The sequence below is a fragment of the Sminthopsis crassicaudata genome, chromosome 3 (assembly GCF_048593235.1).
Source record: "Sminthopsis crassicaudata isolate SCR6 chromosome 3, ASM4859323v1, whole genome shotgun sequence".
Taxonomy (NCBI): domain Eukaryota; kingdom Metazoa; phylum Chordata; class Mammalia; order Dasyuromorphia; family Dasyuridae; genus Sminthopsis; species Sminthopsis crassicaudata.
Window position 1 is genome coordinate 624,107,853 of NC_133619.1, and position 14,322 is coordinate 624,122,174.

A 14,322-nucleotide genomic window follows, 5' to 3' on the forward strand; every position below is an offset into this window, starting at 1 on the left:
GGTCTATTTCTTAGCCAATACCAAATGGTTTTGGTGACTGCTGCTATATAATATAGCTTTAGATCAGGTACACTTAGACCACCTTCCTCTGAGTTTTTTTTCATTAGTTCCCTTGCAATTCTTGACCTTTTATTCTTCCATATGAATTTTGTTGTTATTTTTTCTAGGTCATTAAAATAGTTTCTTGGGAGTCTGATTGGTATAGCACTAAATAAATAGATTAGTTTGGGGAGTATTGTCATCTTTATTATATTCGCTCGGCCTATCCAAGAGCACTGAATGTCTTTCCAATTATTTAAATCTGATTTTATTTTTGTGGCAAGTGTTTTGTAATTTTTCTCATATAATTCCTGACTTTTCTTTGGTAGATGGATTCCCAAATATTTTATACTATCAACATTTGTTTGGAATGGAATTTCTCTTTGTATCTCTTGCTGTTGCATTTTGTTAGTGATATATAAAAATGCCGAGGATTTATGTGGATTTATTTTGTATCCTGCCACTTTGCTGAAATTTTGAATTATTTCTAGTAGCTTTTTAGCAGAGTCTTTGGGGTTCTCTAAGTATACCATCATGTCATCTGCAAAAAGTGATAGTTTAATTTCCTCATTTCCTACTCTAATTCCTTGAATCTCTTTCTCGGCTCTTATTGCCGAGGCTAGCGTTTCTAGTACTATATTGAATAGTAATGGTGATAGTGGGCAACCTTGTTTCACTCCTGATCTTACTGGGAAAGGTTGCAGTTTATTTCTATTGCATATTATGCTTACTGACGGTCTTAAATATATACTCCTGATTATTCTAAGGAATAATCCATTTATTCCTATACTCTCAAGAGTTTTTAGTAGGAATGGATGTTGGATTTTGTCAAATGCTTTTTCTGCATCTATTGAGATGATCATATGGTTCTTATTAATTTGATTATTAATATGGTCAATTATATTAATAGTTTTCCTAATATTAAACCAGCCCTGCATTCCTGGAATAAATCCTACTTGATCATAGTGTATTATCTTGGAGATGATTTTCTGAAGTCTTTTTGCTAATATCTTATTTAAGATTTTAGCATCAATATTCATTAAGGAGATTGGTCTATAATTTTCTTTCTCAGTTTTCGATCTACCAGGTTTAGGTATCAGTACCATGTCTGTGTCATAAAAGGAATTTGGTAGGACTCCTTCATCCCCTATTTTTTCAAATAATTTATATAACATTGGGGCTAATTGTTCTTTAAATGTTTGGTAGAATTCACATGTGAATCCATCTGGCCCTGGGGATTTTTTCCTGGGGAGTTGATTAATAGCTTGTTCTATTTCTTTTTCTGAAATGGGACTATTTAAGCAATTTATCTCCTCCTCTGTTAATCTAGGGAGCCTATATTTTTGGAGGAAGTCATCCATTTCACTTAAGTTATCAAATTTATTGGCATAAAGTTGGGCAAAGTAACTCCTTATTATTTCTCTAATTTCCTCTTCATTGGTGGAAAGATCCCCCTTTTCATTTGTAAGACTATCAATTTGATTTTCCTCTTTCTTTTTTTTGATCAAATTTACCAAAGGTTTATCTATTTTATTGGCTTTTTCATAAAACCAACTCTTGGTTTTATTTATTAATTCAATAGTTTTTTTACTTTCAATTTTATTGATTTCTCCTTTTAATTTTTGTATTTCGAGTTTAATTTTTGGTTGGGGGTTGTTATGCAGAACTCTTAATAAACTTTAGAGAAATAGATCAGATAGTATTAGTATTATTAATATGAAGCAGCTAGATAGCATATTGTGTAGAGAGCTGGGCTTGGGATTAGGAATATCTGAGTTCAAATCACAAACTCTGTAACTGCATAGATTTCTTAAATGGAGGCTCTTAGCCTCAGTTTCTTTATCTGTGAAATGGGAATACTAATATAGCATCTAGTTCACAAGATTGTTGTAATTATCAAATGAGACAACACATAAAAGTGTTAACTTTAAGTCTCATACAAATTCTGATAGCTATCATATCAACTAGATGTACTGTAATAACATAGAATATAGCATATAATATCATATATTATGTTTATAATGATGCAAAATTCCACTTTCATAAGATGCCTTTTCTTGTTCCCTCATTGCAAATGCCTTTCCTCTGAGATGATTTCCAATTTATCTCGTATATATTTGTACATGACAGCTAGGTGGCACAATAGTTAAAATGCTTATCTTCCTCCAGCTTCAGATACTTACTGTGTGATTGTGGGCAAGTCACTTAACCCTGTTTGCCTCAGTTTCCTCATCTGTAAAATGAGCTGGAGAAGGAATGACAAACCACTTCAATATTACTGTCAAGAAAACCCTAAATGGGGTCCCAGAGAATGGAACACAATTAAAATGACAGAACAACAAAAAGTATCTGCACATATTTGTTCACATGTAGTCTCCCTCATTAAAATGTAGGTTTCCTGAGTGCAGGGTCTGTTTTTGCCTTTCTTTGTACCTCAAGCTCTTAACATGGTGTTTGGTCCACAGTAAGCCCTTAATATATGCTTCTTATTGTTCTTATGTTCTTATTGATAATGATCAGTCATCTTATTATTTTCTCTTCCTAATGAGCCACAGGGCAAAACTTGGTTCTCTGTACAAGAGAAACAAGTGAACATAAGAGAAGTAAGTTCCCTGAGTCCGGGAAAATTTTCAGCCCCAGTCGAATCTACTGGTGACAAGTATCCCTATATTATAATTCTTCTGACACAGAAGTCCCAAATTCATTTGACAACTTATCCATCCACCTTCTGAAAGGAAAAACCCCAGCCCCCTGCCTGTCATGCTGTGCGTCAACCTCCCTAGGATTCATTCATTCATCAGCTGTCTCACTGCCATAGTCATTTCAACCAATGTCTGACCTTTCCTTTAGGTTATGATTGAGCTCAGGAAGTTATTTTTTTATGCCAGATTTATAAACTTTCCTGTTTTTCTCCTTTGATAAAATATCCACTCTGTCCAGTAGGCAATACAACGGTAAATTTATTATCAGGCTGTCCTGCTGTCTTGAAGAATGACATCAATGCAAAATGACTATTTGGTCATCATGACCAATAAAGTCTTCTGGGGGTGGGGGGAAAGACGATATTTACGAGGTTGGGGGGATATATAAAGCGTGATATCAGGAGGGAAAGAATCTTCAAGTTCAGCTTCGGCTCCTACAGACACCAAGGAGGAAGAGTCCTTCTCTCGCAGCCAGCATGTACAAGCTAATATTCTGCTGCTTATTTTTTGCCGGCTTCTTAAGTCCCTTCTTGTCTTTTCCCATCATCGATTCCAGTGAAGTGGCAAATCGGCTCTCAGGTAAGAGGCGGTTTCCTTTCTCTTGCTATCGTATTTTTCAGGTTGCAAGAGCAGCAGAGAGAGAAATGAAGAAATTCTTATTAAGAAGCCTTCTTTGACCTGAAGTTTCAGTTACCAAAAAATGGTATTCTAGGTTAAAATGACTATTTTAAAATCAATAATGGAGTGCAATTTCTTCACAGATTACAGAAATGGTAGAGTATCATGGTATTTCATTTTATCTTCATATGCTAACCTTTTTTTTTTTTTTGCTTTGACAAAATAAGAATAGAAATGAATGAATGAATAAATGATTTTTTCCTATGGGCCAAGCACTGTGTTCAGCTCTAGAGATAGAAATCCCTTCGTATTACAGATGAGGAAACTGAGTTCCAAAGAGGTTGGAAGGGGATGCAAGAAAGGTATATATAAATATATAAAGAATAAATATAAATATAAACACAAAGTAATTACCTTGTGTGGATGATTTATGGAGAGCTCCTTATAAACTTTAAAGCAATCGATCGGTCAATTATTATTATTACTATGAGGCAGCTAGGTGACATGATAGAGTTGGGTATTGGCAGGAGGATTCTAGGAGCTGAGGAAATATTATAAGACTTTATGCTGAAGGAACTCCCTGAACTGCAGCTTGACGGAAGAAGGGGATCCCATAAAGTAGGGATCATGACTACACTAATAAAAGCTAATATTTATATAGTACTTACTATGTGCCAGGTGCTTTACATTTATCCCATTTGATCTTCTCAACAACCTTGAGAAGTAAGTGCTGTTTTTTTCATATTTTACATATGGGGAAACTGAGGCACAGAAAAGTTAAGTCCAGCGTCATAACAGCTAGTATCTGAGTCTGTGGACCCTGGTACAGAATGTTTTTAAATGCATAAAATGAAATACATAGGACTATAAGGGAAACTAATGGTACTGAAATGCTACATATATTTAAAAAAAAAAAAAAAGTTCACAGATTCCAGGTTAAGAACCTTTGTTTTGTTCCAAGTTCTTTTTTTATTCTACACATGAGAAAGAAAATGAATTGCTCACTGTTTAGAGTAATATAGGTGGGACTAGTAACCAAGTTGGATTCTGACTTTAAATCCAAATGGGCAAATCACTTTATCTTTCTCAACCTCAGTTTCTCCATCTGCAAAATGGGGGTGATAATAATAATAGCACCTATCTCAAAGGGTTGTTGTGAGGATCAAGTGAAATACTATTTGTAAGGCATTCATGAAGCTTTTATAAATCTTGTTATTCTTCTTCTTAGTAGTATATCATTATTATTATCGCCCTACTTTAATTAAAAATAATTACTGCAACAGTTTACCAGAATGCATTACTGATTGACTCGCCTGGAAGCTTGCCATAATATCTTTGTTTTACTTTGAGCTAAAAATTAACCAACTGAAAATGAAAATATCTCCCTGACGACATTCACTTTTACTTGTGAATTCACAGTTTTTATGGAATTAAATTCTGACGCAGAATCATTGAATGATAGATACATGAAGGAGCTTAAAACCCTAACCCACAATTCTTACAGAAGAAGAAACAGGCTCAGAAAAAGGGAGGAGAGAGTTTTAATTCAGAATAGAGAGAAAGTTGGGTCATTACACAAACCACGGATTTTGCAATTCCTTGTTGCCCGGTTTCCAATGGTCAAGATGCAGCTGCCATGTTACTCACATAGCAGCTCTCAGCTTCTGCAGTCATTGATTTCATGTCTGACAGTGATTTCAGAGCCTTGAAACAAGCATTACGTTTATTAAATCTCCACTATTAAAAGAGGAACAAAGAACATAAGAGTAAAAATCAAGAGAAAACCTCCAAATAAAACTCCTATTTTAAACCAAAGATAGGCATTTTTAGAACAATGCAGGCAGCCTCAAAGTTTTAGATAATATGCCTCTCCTGGCAAATTTTAACTACTTAGAAGCTTGTCTTACAGGTGGGTTAAAAAAAAATAACACACATTTTCAAGGGTGTTCTTCCAAGAGTAATCACTTGTATTTATTATGCCTGCTGAAGTTTCTGCAAAATGTCACAGTTGGTCAACAAATAAGTGTGTACATCCGTGTACATACACACAAGTGCATAATGCATACAATGCATTGCATGCACACATATGTATTCACACACCGACACACATGCACACATACAAGTAAGTGGTAAACACCTAATTTGATAACACTGCATATTTGATGACAATTTAGAAAGAACCAGGCTATACTCCCCCCTCCATTTTTTAACCTTCTCTCTCTTTATAGCAGATGATGAAAAGCTAACCTTGGAAAACCTGGACAGAGTTTCCTTCTTGCAAATGCTGCCAGAGATCTTCAATGCAGAAGCAGATAAAAATTCCAGGAAAGCTGGTAAAAAAAAAATCCAAAAAACAAATAAATAGACTTTGTACAGACTGGCAGATTAATGTTATCAGTAGTTAACATGGTCTCTTGAATTTACCCTTTAGTTCCACATACATGATGGAGTGAAGTGATTTTTGAAAGAAAACTTAGGCAATCAATATGCATTTGTGAAAATTCTCCTATTGACTCAATGGTTCTCAGTGCCATATTCTGCTCTGATTCATGTGCAAATATAACCTTCCTCCCCTACTTACTGCTTCCTTTTCCCCACCTACATTCTAAAACAGGTTTGGTTTTTTTAATGAAAGATAAGGGAGTTTGATGGTTAGGATAAAAAAAAAATGGGTGACTAAATGGAAGTTGTGCTGGACTTTTAAAAAATATAAGACATAAAGGAAATCATGGGTTTCTCATATAACATTTTAATTATGCTATTAGAGAGGCAGTTAGGTGGTGCAGTGCTTAAGGCAATGGGCTTGTAATCAGAAACTTATCTTTGTGAGGTCAAATTCCACCTCAGACACTTTCTAGCTGGGTGACCCTGGGCAAATCACTTCATTCTATTTACCTCAGTTTCCCTATCTGTAAAATAAACTGGAGAAGGAAAAGGCAAATCACTCCAGTATCTTTGCCAAGAAAATCCCAAATGGGATCACAAAGAGTTGACCGTGATTGAACGATTGGTTAGGAGAAATGAAATATTTAAAATCTAAAAAAATGGGTCATGTATCTAATCTCTTCATATAATAAATATATGGGAGAACTGAGATCCAGAGAAAAGAAATGAGTTGGTAGAGTCTAGGTGGACTAGACCCCAAAAGGGTCCAGTTCCCCCTTAATCGGACTTTATTTCTTTTCCAAAATTAAAAGTTTTGATTTTTTTTTTTTAATCTTTTACATTGCTTTCTTACTTCTCTCCTTTCCATGTGGACTCTCACTTTCGAGTTCTGATGCACATATAAGCATATCCTACATATATATTAATTAGAGACATGGAAAACAAAACTAATCTTGGCATTTTCCCTCTAAACTTACTCAAGATGAATAAATATTCAAAATCTTTGGGGAGGGGATCAGAATCTTTGAAGTTGGAGGGGAATTTTTTTTTTTTTTTTTTTTTTTTTTTTTTTTTTTTTACTGAGGCAATTGGGGTTAAGTGACTTGCCCAGGGTCACACAGCCAGAAAGTATTAAATGTCTGAAGTCAGATTTGAATTCATGTCCTTCTGATTCTCTATCCACTGTGCCATCTAGCTACCCTGAGCATTTTTAATAAAAGAAAAACATTTTCCCCCCTGAGGCTGGGGTTAAGTGACTTGCCCAGGGTCACACAGCTAGGAAGTGTTAAGTGTCTGAGACCAGATTTGAACTCGGCTCCTCCTGACTTCACGGCTGGTGCTCTATCCACTGCGCCACCTGGCTGCCCCATAAAAGAATTGTTTGGGGGCAAAATTAATACAATTTTAAATTTAATACAAAGTTTTTTTGTGGCCACTGCTTACTGAGGAAGATAATATTAATAACAATAAAATAGCTAACATTTATTTTGACATTGAAAGTTTGTGAAATAATTCCCATACATTTCTTTTTATCCTCGCAACTCTGAGAGATAGGGATGATGATGATGATGATGACAGCAATGATAATGTTGATGATTCCCATTTCTCAGATGAGGCAGACAGTGGCAGATGTTGATGCCAGTTTTGGAGGTGCTCTGTAATAGCTAATATGTCTTTAACACTACAAGGTTTACAAAGCATTTTATAAATAATTATCTCACAACAGCCCTTGAGGGAAATACTAATATTGAACCCATTTGTGTCATTTGCTTAGGGCTTCCTGATCATATCTGTCAGTTAGCTTAAAAAAAATAACAACAATGAGTAAAGACCCAGATCTTTGTTATAGGGCAGGGAGTAAAGACTCAGGACTCAACAATGAATAATTCACTTAACTAGTCTCTTTTTGGTGTTTTGAGTTTTACTGTTATCTTTATTCTTAAAAGAGCTCATTAGGAAAGAAATGTAAGCTATTCAATGACATTTGAGGACTCATCTCCTAAAAATATTATTTTACAGGTCTTAGTGTTGACATTTTTGATCCAAGAGAAAATGCCAGAAAGGTAAGTGACTCTTTGAGAAATTCTCAATTCAGCAACATTTATTAAGCACTTACTATGTGCCAGGCCCTGAAATAAGTACTGGGGGTACAAAGAAAGACAAAACCCAGTTCCTGTTCTCAAGGAGCTCATGATCCAATAGAGAAGATAACAAGTAAATAATTGGGTGCAAATAAGGTATGTTTTTGTTCAGTCGTGTCTGACTCCATTTGGGGTTTGAGATGCTAAAGTGATTTGTCATTTCCCTCTCCAGTTCATTTTTTACAAATGAGGAAACTGAGGCAGACCAGGTTGAGTGACTCGTCCAAGGTGACCCAGCTAGTAAGTGTCTGAGGCCACATTTGAATTCATGAAGTTGGGTCTTCCTCACTCCAGGCTCAGCACTAACCTGCCCTGAATTGAGCTGTATCAGCTGATGTAAGAGCCATGAGGGGACAGGATTGTGAAGCAAGGCTGAAGAAGCAGAAGAGAGGATCTTTGGGATTTATCAGGGGCGAAACTCTTAGAAAATCTTCTAAAACCAGGGACACGGTGGGAAATTAAGTCCAGCCCCTGGAGAAAAGCCTATAATGTCATCTGCACTTTCAGAAAGAACAGAAGGAGAACAGTCAATACAATGGATCCTGAAATAAACTAAGGGATGGAGTAACTTCTGAGTAAGATTAGGCTTGAGATTAGTAATGTCTGGTTAGAAAAAAATTAGGAGTGAGATGTAACGGAGGTCTATGGATTTGTGAAGAGTCTAGATATTGGGTATTGGAATGAGGTAGGTAAGTTTGACAAATAAAAGGAAATAGGACAAATAAAGGAAAGAATGATTTTATATAATGGGTGGAAATCCAAGAAACTTGTTACTCTTAGCCACTCAGTATTTGTGCGATCCTGGTCTGTTTGCCTCAGTTTCCTCATCCATAAAGTAGGTATAATTGTAGCTATTACACGGCTTATAATATATAGGAATGTTATATATCAGAACTATTGAGATGTATGAGATAATAGTTCTAAAAATGCTTAGCTTCCGGCACATAGTAACTGACATATAAATGTTAGATCTTATACTTGCTATTACCTTGACACGTTATACATATAGACTAAAATAGAAATTGGTTTAAGAAGAATTAAATCATAGAGATCCACATCTTAACAGCCACATTAAAGAGATTAGCTGCATCTCTAAGCTTTTGCAGCTGGCATCAGGTGGGCAAGTACGTGCTTCTCCCTGCCCCCTCCACTCCTCCAAACAACCTTTGGAGACATTAGCTTGATCCAGTTTGAGTCAATTCAATTGATTTCATTCTTTCCAAAGAGAATCCTAGTAATAAAGGCAGCACCTAGATGAGGTAGATGGGCCCTTTGAGGACAACACATGCAGCAGAAAGGGAATATTTCAAAAATTTTTAAAAATAAATTTACCATATACCATTCTGGGACATTTTGTTCTCTAGATCATTAGGAGTGATTCCCTGGAGCATAATTCCAAATTATTTTCCAGATCAATTCACAGCCCCACCAATAATAAGTATCAGTCAGTCACTAAACAAATATTAAGAACCTACTAGGTATTAAGAGCTAGAGCTGCAAAGAAAGGCCGAAGACAGTTTTTGCTTTTGAAGGACTCACAGTTTAGAGAAGATAGCTTGTAGACACACATAGTATAGGATAGAAGGGAAATAATCATAGGAGGAAAGGCAGTCACATTAATGGGGGTTAGGAAAGGCTTCCTCTAGCAGGTAGAATTTTAGCTGGGACTTGAAGGAAGCCAGGGATTGAAATGGGACGGAAATGTGCTTGTTTTCTTGTGGTACTTCAATATTTGTCATTTGCTTTTTGGGGTATTTTTTCTTCCTTCCTACTTTCCTTCCCTCCTTCCCTCCCTTCCTCCTTCCTTCTATCCCCCTCTTTCTTTCTTCTTTTCCTTTTTTCTTCCTTCCTTCCCTCCCTCCCTCCCTCCCTCCCTCCTTCCTTCCTTCCTTCCTTCCTTCCTTCCTTCCTTCCTTCCTTCCTTCCTTCCTTCCTTCCTTCCTTCCTTCTTTCCTTCCTTCCTTCCTTCCTTCCTTCCTTCCTTCCTTCCTTCCTTCCTTCCTTCCTTCTCTTTCTTTCCTTCCTTCCCTCCTTCCTTCTCTTTCTTTCCTTCCTTCCCTCCTTCCTTCTCTTTCTTTCCTTCCTTCCCTCCTTCCTTCTCTTTCTTTCCTTCCTTCTCTGAAGCTGCTTCAATTTTACATTTTTATAAGTATTACTGATTTGGAACTTTTTTTTCCATATGCTTATCAATAGCTTGGATTTCTTCTTATGAAAACTGCTTGTTCATATTTTTTGATCATTTATCAAATGGGACATGGCTTTTAATCTTATTTCTAAAGAAATTTCATGTTGAACAAATAATTGAAAATTTAGATTTTATTTAACAACATGGCTAATATGGAAATATGTTTTGCATGATCATGTATTACCTATATCAAATTGCTTGACTTTCTCAATGAGGGAACTGGGGAGGAAAAAGGGAGAAAATTTGTAACTCAAATTTTAAAAACAAATGTTGAAAATTGCTTTTACTTGTAATTGAGGAAAAATACTATTTTTTAAAGAAAATTTGGATTTTAATGGAGTTCTATGTGGAAAAGTAGACAATACTAATAATAGCTAGCACTTTTATGTTTTGAGGTTTGCAAAAATATTTTACATGGTTTTTATTCATTTAATCCTCACAACAACTATGTGAGAGGAGGGACTATTATTATTCCCATTTTACAGATAAGAAAATGCGGGCCCAGAAGCAGGAATCAAAGTCAGATGTTCCTTACTCCAAATTTCATGCTTTATCCACGGTTATCATCTAGTTACTTATTAATGTATCTTGGTTTTTCTTATTTTTATTTCAGGTTTTCTATGGAAAAGATCCCAAAATCTCACTTCTGAGTCATCTTCTGGCTGGAAGCAGGAAACAGTTTAAGAAACGTGGGACCCCCTCTGAATGTTTCTGGAAGTATTGCGTGTAAAACGAGATTTAGTATTCTTCCCCTGTTGCTTTATTTATTATATTTATAACCATCTTGAAAATGTAAATAAAGTTAAATTTGAAAGTAATGGCTTAAAAAAACCTGAGCAAATCACATTCATTATTGTTTAAAATAAATCCTCTATGTTTTGCAAGTAATTATGTGAGCATCTTTTCTTTAAATATAATTTACATGTAATTTCCTTTATATAAAATAACTTGTGTCCTCTCCTCTAAAGTCCTGCTACAAAGGTATCACCTGGAGTTGTGAAGGTGGTCTAAACCACAAATTTCAAACTCTAATAGATTTGATCTTCTGGGCTATAAAGGCTTTGAGTTTGGGTTTAGCAATGAACTGTTATGTGTCTTGTCCAAGGGCCAGAGACTTGTCTCTTAAGGTGCGGAGGAGCTACAACCCATGTAGGGAAAAATATTCACATTGAGCAGAACACAAATCTTTTTTTTAGGGGATGGAAATAAATTATGACACTTTCTCCCCTTTCCCAACTGTTTTATCAGTTTCTTAAAAACTGCATTTCATTTAAAAGTTGAAAGGAACAACTTTGAAAAGCCAAGAAAATGATGGTGGGGAAACCAATAATCCAATTTTTGACAGTTAATAAAAGGCAAATATATCAATTTGCCTTTTGTTTGAGCCAAAGAATACATTGCCACATTTCCTGTAGATGAGTTATGATGATTATGAAAAGCAACATACTCTTCCATTAGGCAGAATCAAGAATATCCCCAGGATCCTGTAACGTGCTCTCCTGGCAGTTACAATTACTAGTCTGTCCTAGACCCACCAGAGTACCTTTGACCACTGTCCTTTGCAGTGTGAGCTCTACCCGGCTCGCCTCCTCTGAGGCCTTCTAAGGTCTCTGGCCACAATCTCTTGAATCTATAGCTTAATAACCGGTAGCGCACTCAAGAACAACCACGTGTAATCTTAAAAGCCTTTATTATACCTACTCACATAATGCCCTAGCTGATGCCCTGACTTGTTGGTTCCCAAGTGAACACCTGGTCAGAAGACCCACGTGTTCACTACCAAAATCCTTACCTCTTTCGGCTACCCATCTTGGCTTGGCCACCCAGGCTAGGAGCCAGGGTGAACAGCACGAGATTAAAGAGGGCGGTTGCTGCCTGCAGTGGGCTTACATAGGGCCTGTGAGGTCACACACACAGCCAATCAGCGAGAGAGTCACCCATTACTACTTCCGGGCCTCAATCTCCCGATGCACTGTGTCCGCCCATTTAAAGGGCCCTTACAATTCCCTTTCTCTTGTTTTGCGGGAACCGCACATCTCACCAAGCTAAACTTTTAGCACCAGCTGTAGTTCACTTGGTCCATGAGATGACAGTGTTATGCCCAAGGAGGTACAAAGCAGCAGATCCGTAAACAGAAGTATGACAATGAGAACCAGGCTTAACAGTGGCCCAAATGTTCAACCCATTCATCAAAGTCATACTCGAGATAATAGGCCAAAGAGGTTGGATGCCAATGAGGTAGGATGTCAACACTGAGGTGGGAAGTCAACAAGGTAAAACATCACAATTCTAGTTAACAAATATTAGTAGGTAGGTTGTCACAATTCTAGTTACATTTATCACAGTTCTAGACCAATTCTAGTTTCTTACAATTTTCTGTTGCACTTTTCACACTCCTAGAACAATTCTAGTTTATCACAATTCTCAAGTGCACTTTTCACACTCCTAGAACAATTCTAGCTTATCACAATTCTCTATTGCACTTTTCACAATCCTAGAGCAATTCTAGTTTCTCACAATTCTCTATTACACTTTTCACAATTCTAGAGCAATTCTAGCTTATCACAATTCTCTATTGCACTTTTCACAATTCTAGAACAATTCTAGCTTATCACAATTCTCTATTGCACTTTTCACAATTCTAGAACAATTCTAGTTTCACAGGTGCACATAAGCAGTCATGTCCAGTAACATTGTCTCAATAACAATGGCAGGTGGGTGTGTTGGTTTTTCACCCACTAATTTAAAAGCATAGTCCTTCAATAGAAAGCATAGGGCAAAGCCTCTTCCCAGGCCACCATATGGCAAGTGGCCACGGGAGAAGCAAGCAGGCCCATTGTCCATTTACAGTCTTTATATTGCGTATCACCCAAAACAGTCCATTTCAGCTGCAACACTGGAACTGTGTCTGCTGTCTCTGGTGTCACGGTCAGGAGGGGCATCGCTGCCATCAGCGTCTGAAGGGCTGCTGACATCTGGCTGGTTCCTCTGGGCTGTTGTCTGGTCCTTCTCTTGGATCCCCAGGTTACAAATGTCTCTGGTGGGGATGAACTCTGCTGCTGGATCTGCACCTAGGAAGGAATGTCCCCGGGGCCCAACTTGGGCCTTTCCAAATGCCATCCAGGCCTTTCCACATCACAGTGGAAACAAAGTTGTTGTCAAAAAGATCAAAAGTCAGACAAAAGTCAGTCTGTCACTTAGCTGCACTTTCTGTGTATGCCCGAAGTGCATTGCTAAGGTAAAATGCAAAGAATTTAAAAATGTAAAACCAAAATAGTTTAAAAGTGTAAAACCGAAATAGATTAAAAATATAAAACCAAAATAACTTTAAAATGTAAAATCAAAATACTTTGAAGATGTAAAATCAAAAATGTTTAAAAATGTAAAATCAAAATTTAAAAATTGTAAGCAATCACATATCCCAAAATTCCCTTCTCTTGTTTAGAAGAGAAGATCTTGGGGATAGTCTGTGCAGTAATGACTTTACTAGAACACTCGGCTATATCCCTGAATTCTTTTGCCTAAAAATCAAAGTTTGAGTTTCTGATACCGAATTGTACTTCAGGAGTGTGAATCAATAAATCTGATATTTTCCTCCTGGGTCAAAGATCACACACTGTCTATTTATTCTAGTGATTAAAACAGCAATTTTCCAACCCATTCTAAACATAAACACTGTTTTATAAGTACCCGTAGGGGGTTGGGAAATCAAGCTCACCTGTGGAAGTGGAAAATCCACGAGGTAAGAAAAGAGGAGTTCCAACTCTCCAAAGACGATCCTAGCAGTTTTACAAGTATAAAACTCCACTCTCTCTAACTGCAAGGTCTTGTCCCTGTAAGGTTTCTTAGAAATTAACTCAACAGTATTTTTAAAACTTTTCTGATTATACTCAATAACCCACAATTCCTTTTTGCCTTGGGGCATAAAGCCTACTCTGGTCCTTTGAAAAGACACAGGAGTTTTGAATGGATTAATGGGCAGTGCTGATGATATTATCGCCCTTCCTTTTCCTCCTCCCCCTACTCCCTTGGCCCAAGAAGGTGAGGCAGAGGGAAGAAGAATTGGAAAATTCCCCAAAGGCTGATTTAAAATCCAACCTGAGCTTTGCACATAAAAAGAACTAAACTTCTTCTCAATGAAAGAGTAATCAATAAATTCCTTAAAACAACAATGCAGGAGGTAAACCAACAAAACGCTAAGAAGAATTTCTACAACTGAAGTCCATGTGGTTCGTTTATTTCCTTCCTTAGT

At 36.7% G+C, this 14,322-nt stretch overlaps 1 protein-coding gene across 1 annotated transcript; it reads left to right on the forward strand.

Annotated features, from left to right (window-relative positions):
• Positions 1-3,095: 3,095 nt before the first annotated feature.
• On the forward strand, positions 3,096-10,886 carry UTS2 (urotensin 2). Its single transcript, XM_074297638.1, has 4 exons — positions 3,096-3,320; positions 5,588-5,692; positions 7,764-7,807; positions 10,684-10,886. The coding sequence occupies exons 1-4, from the start codon at positions 3,218-3,220 to the stop codon at positions 10,798-10,800; spliced, it is 369 nt and encodes a 122-aa protein (XP_074153739.1). The 5' UTR covers positions 3,096-3,217; the 3' UTR covers positions 10,801-10,886.
• The last annotated feature ends 3,436 nt before the right edge of the window (positions 10,887-14,322 follow it).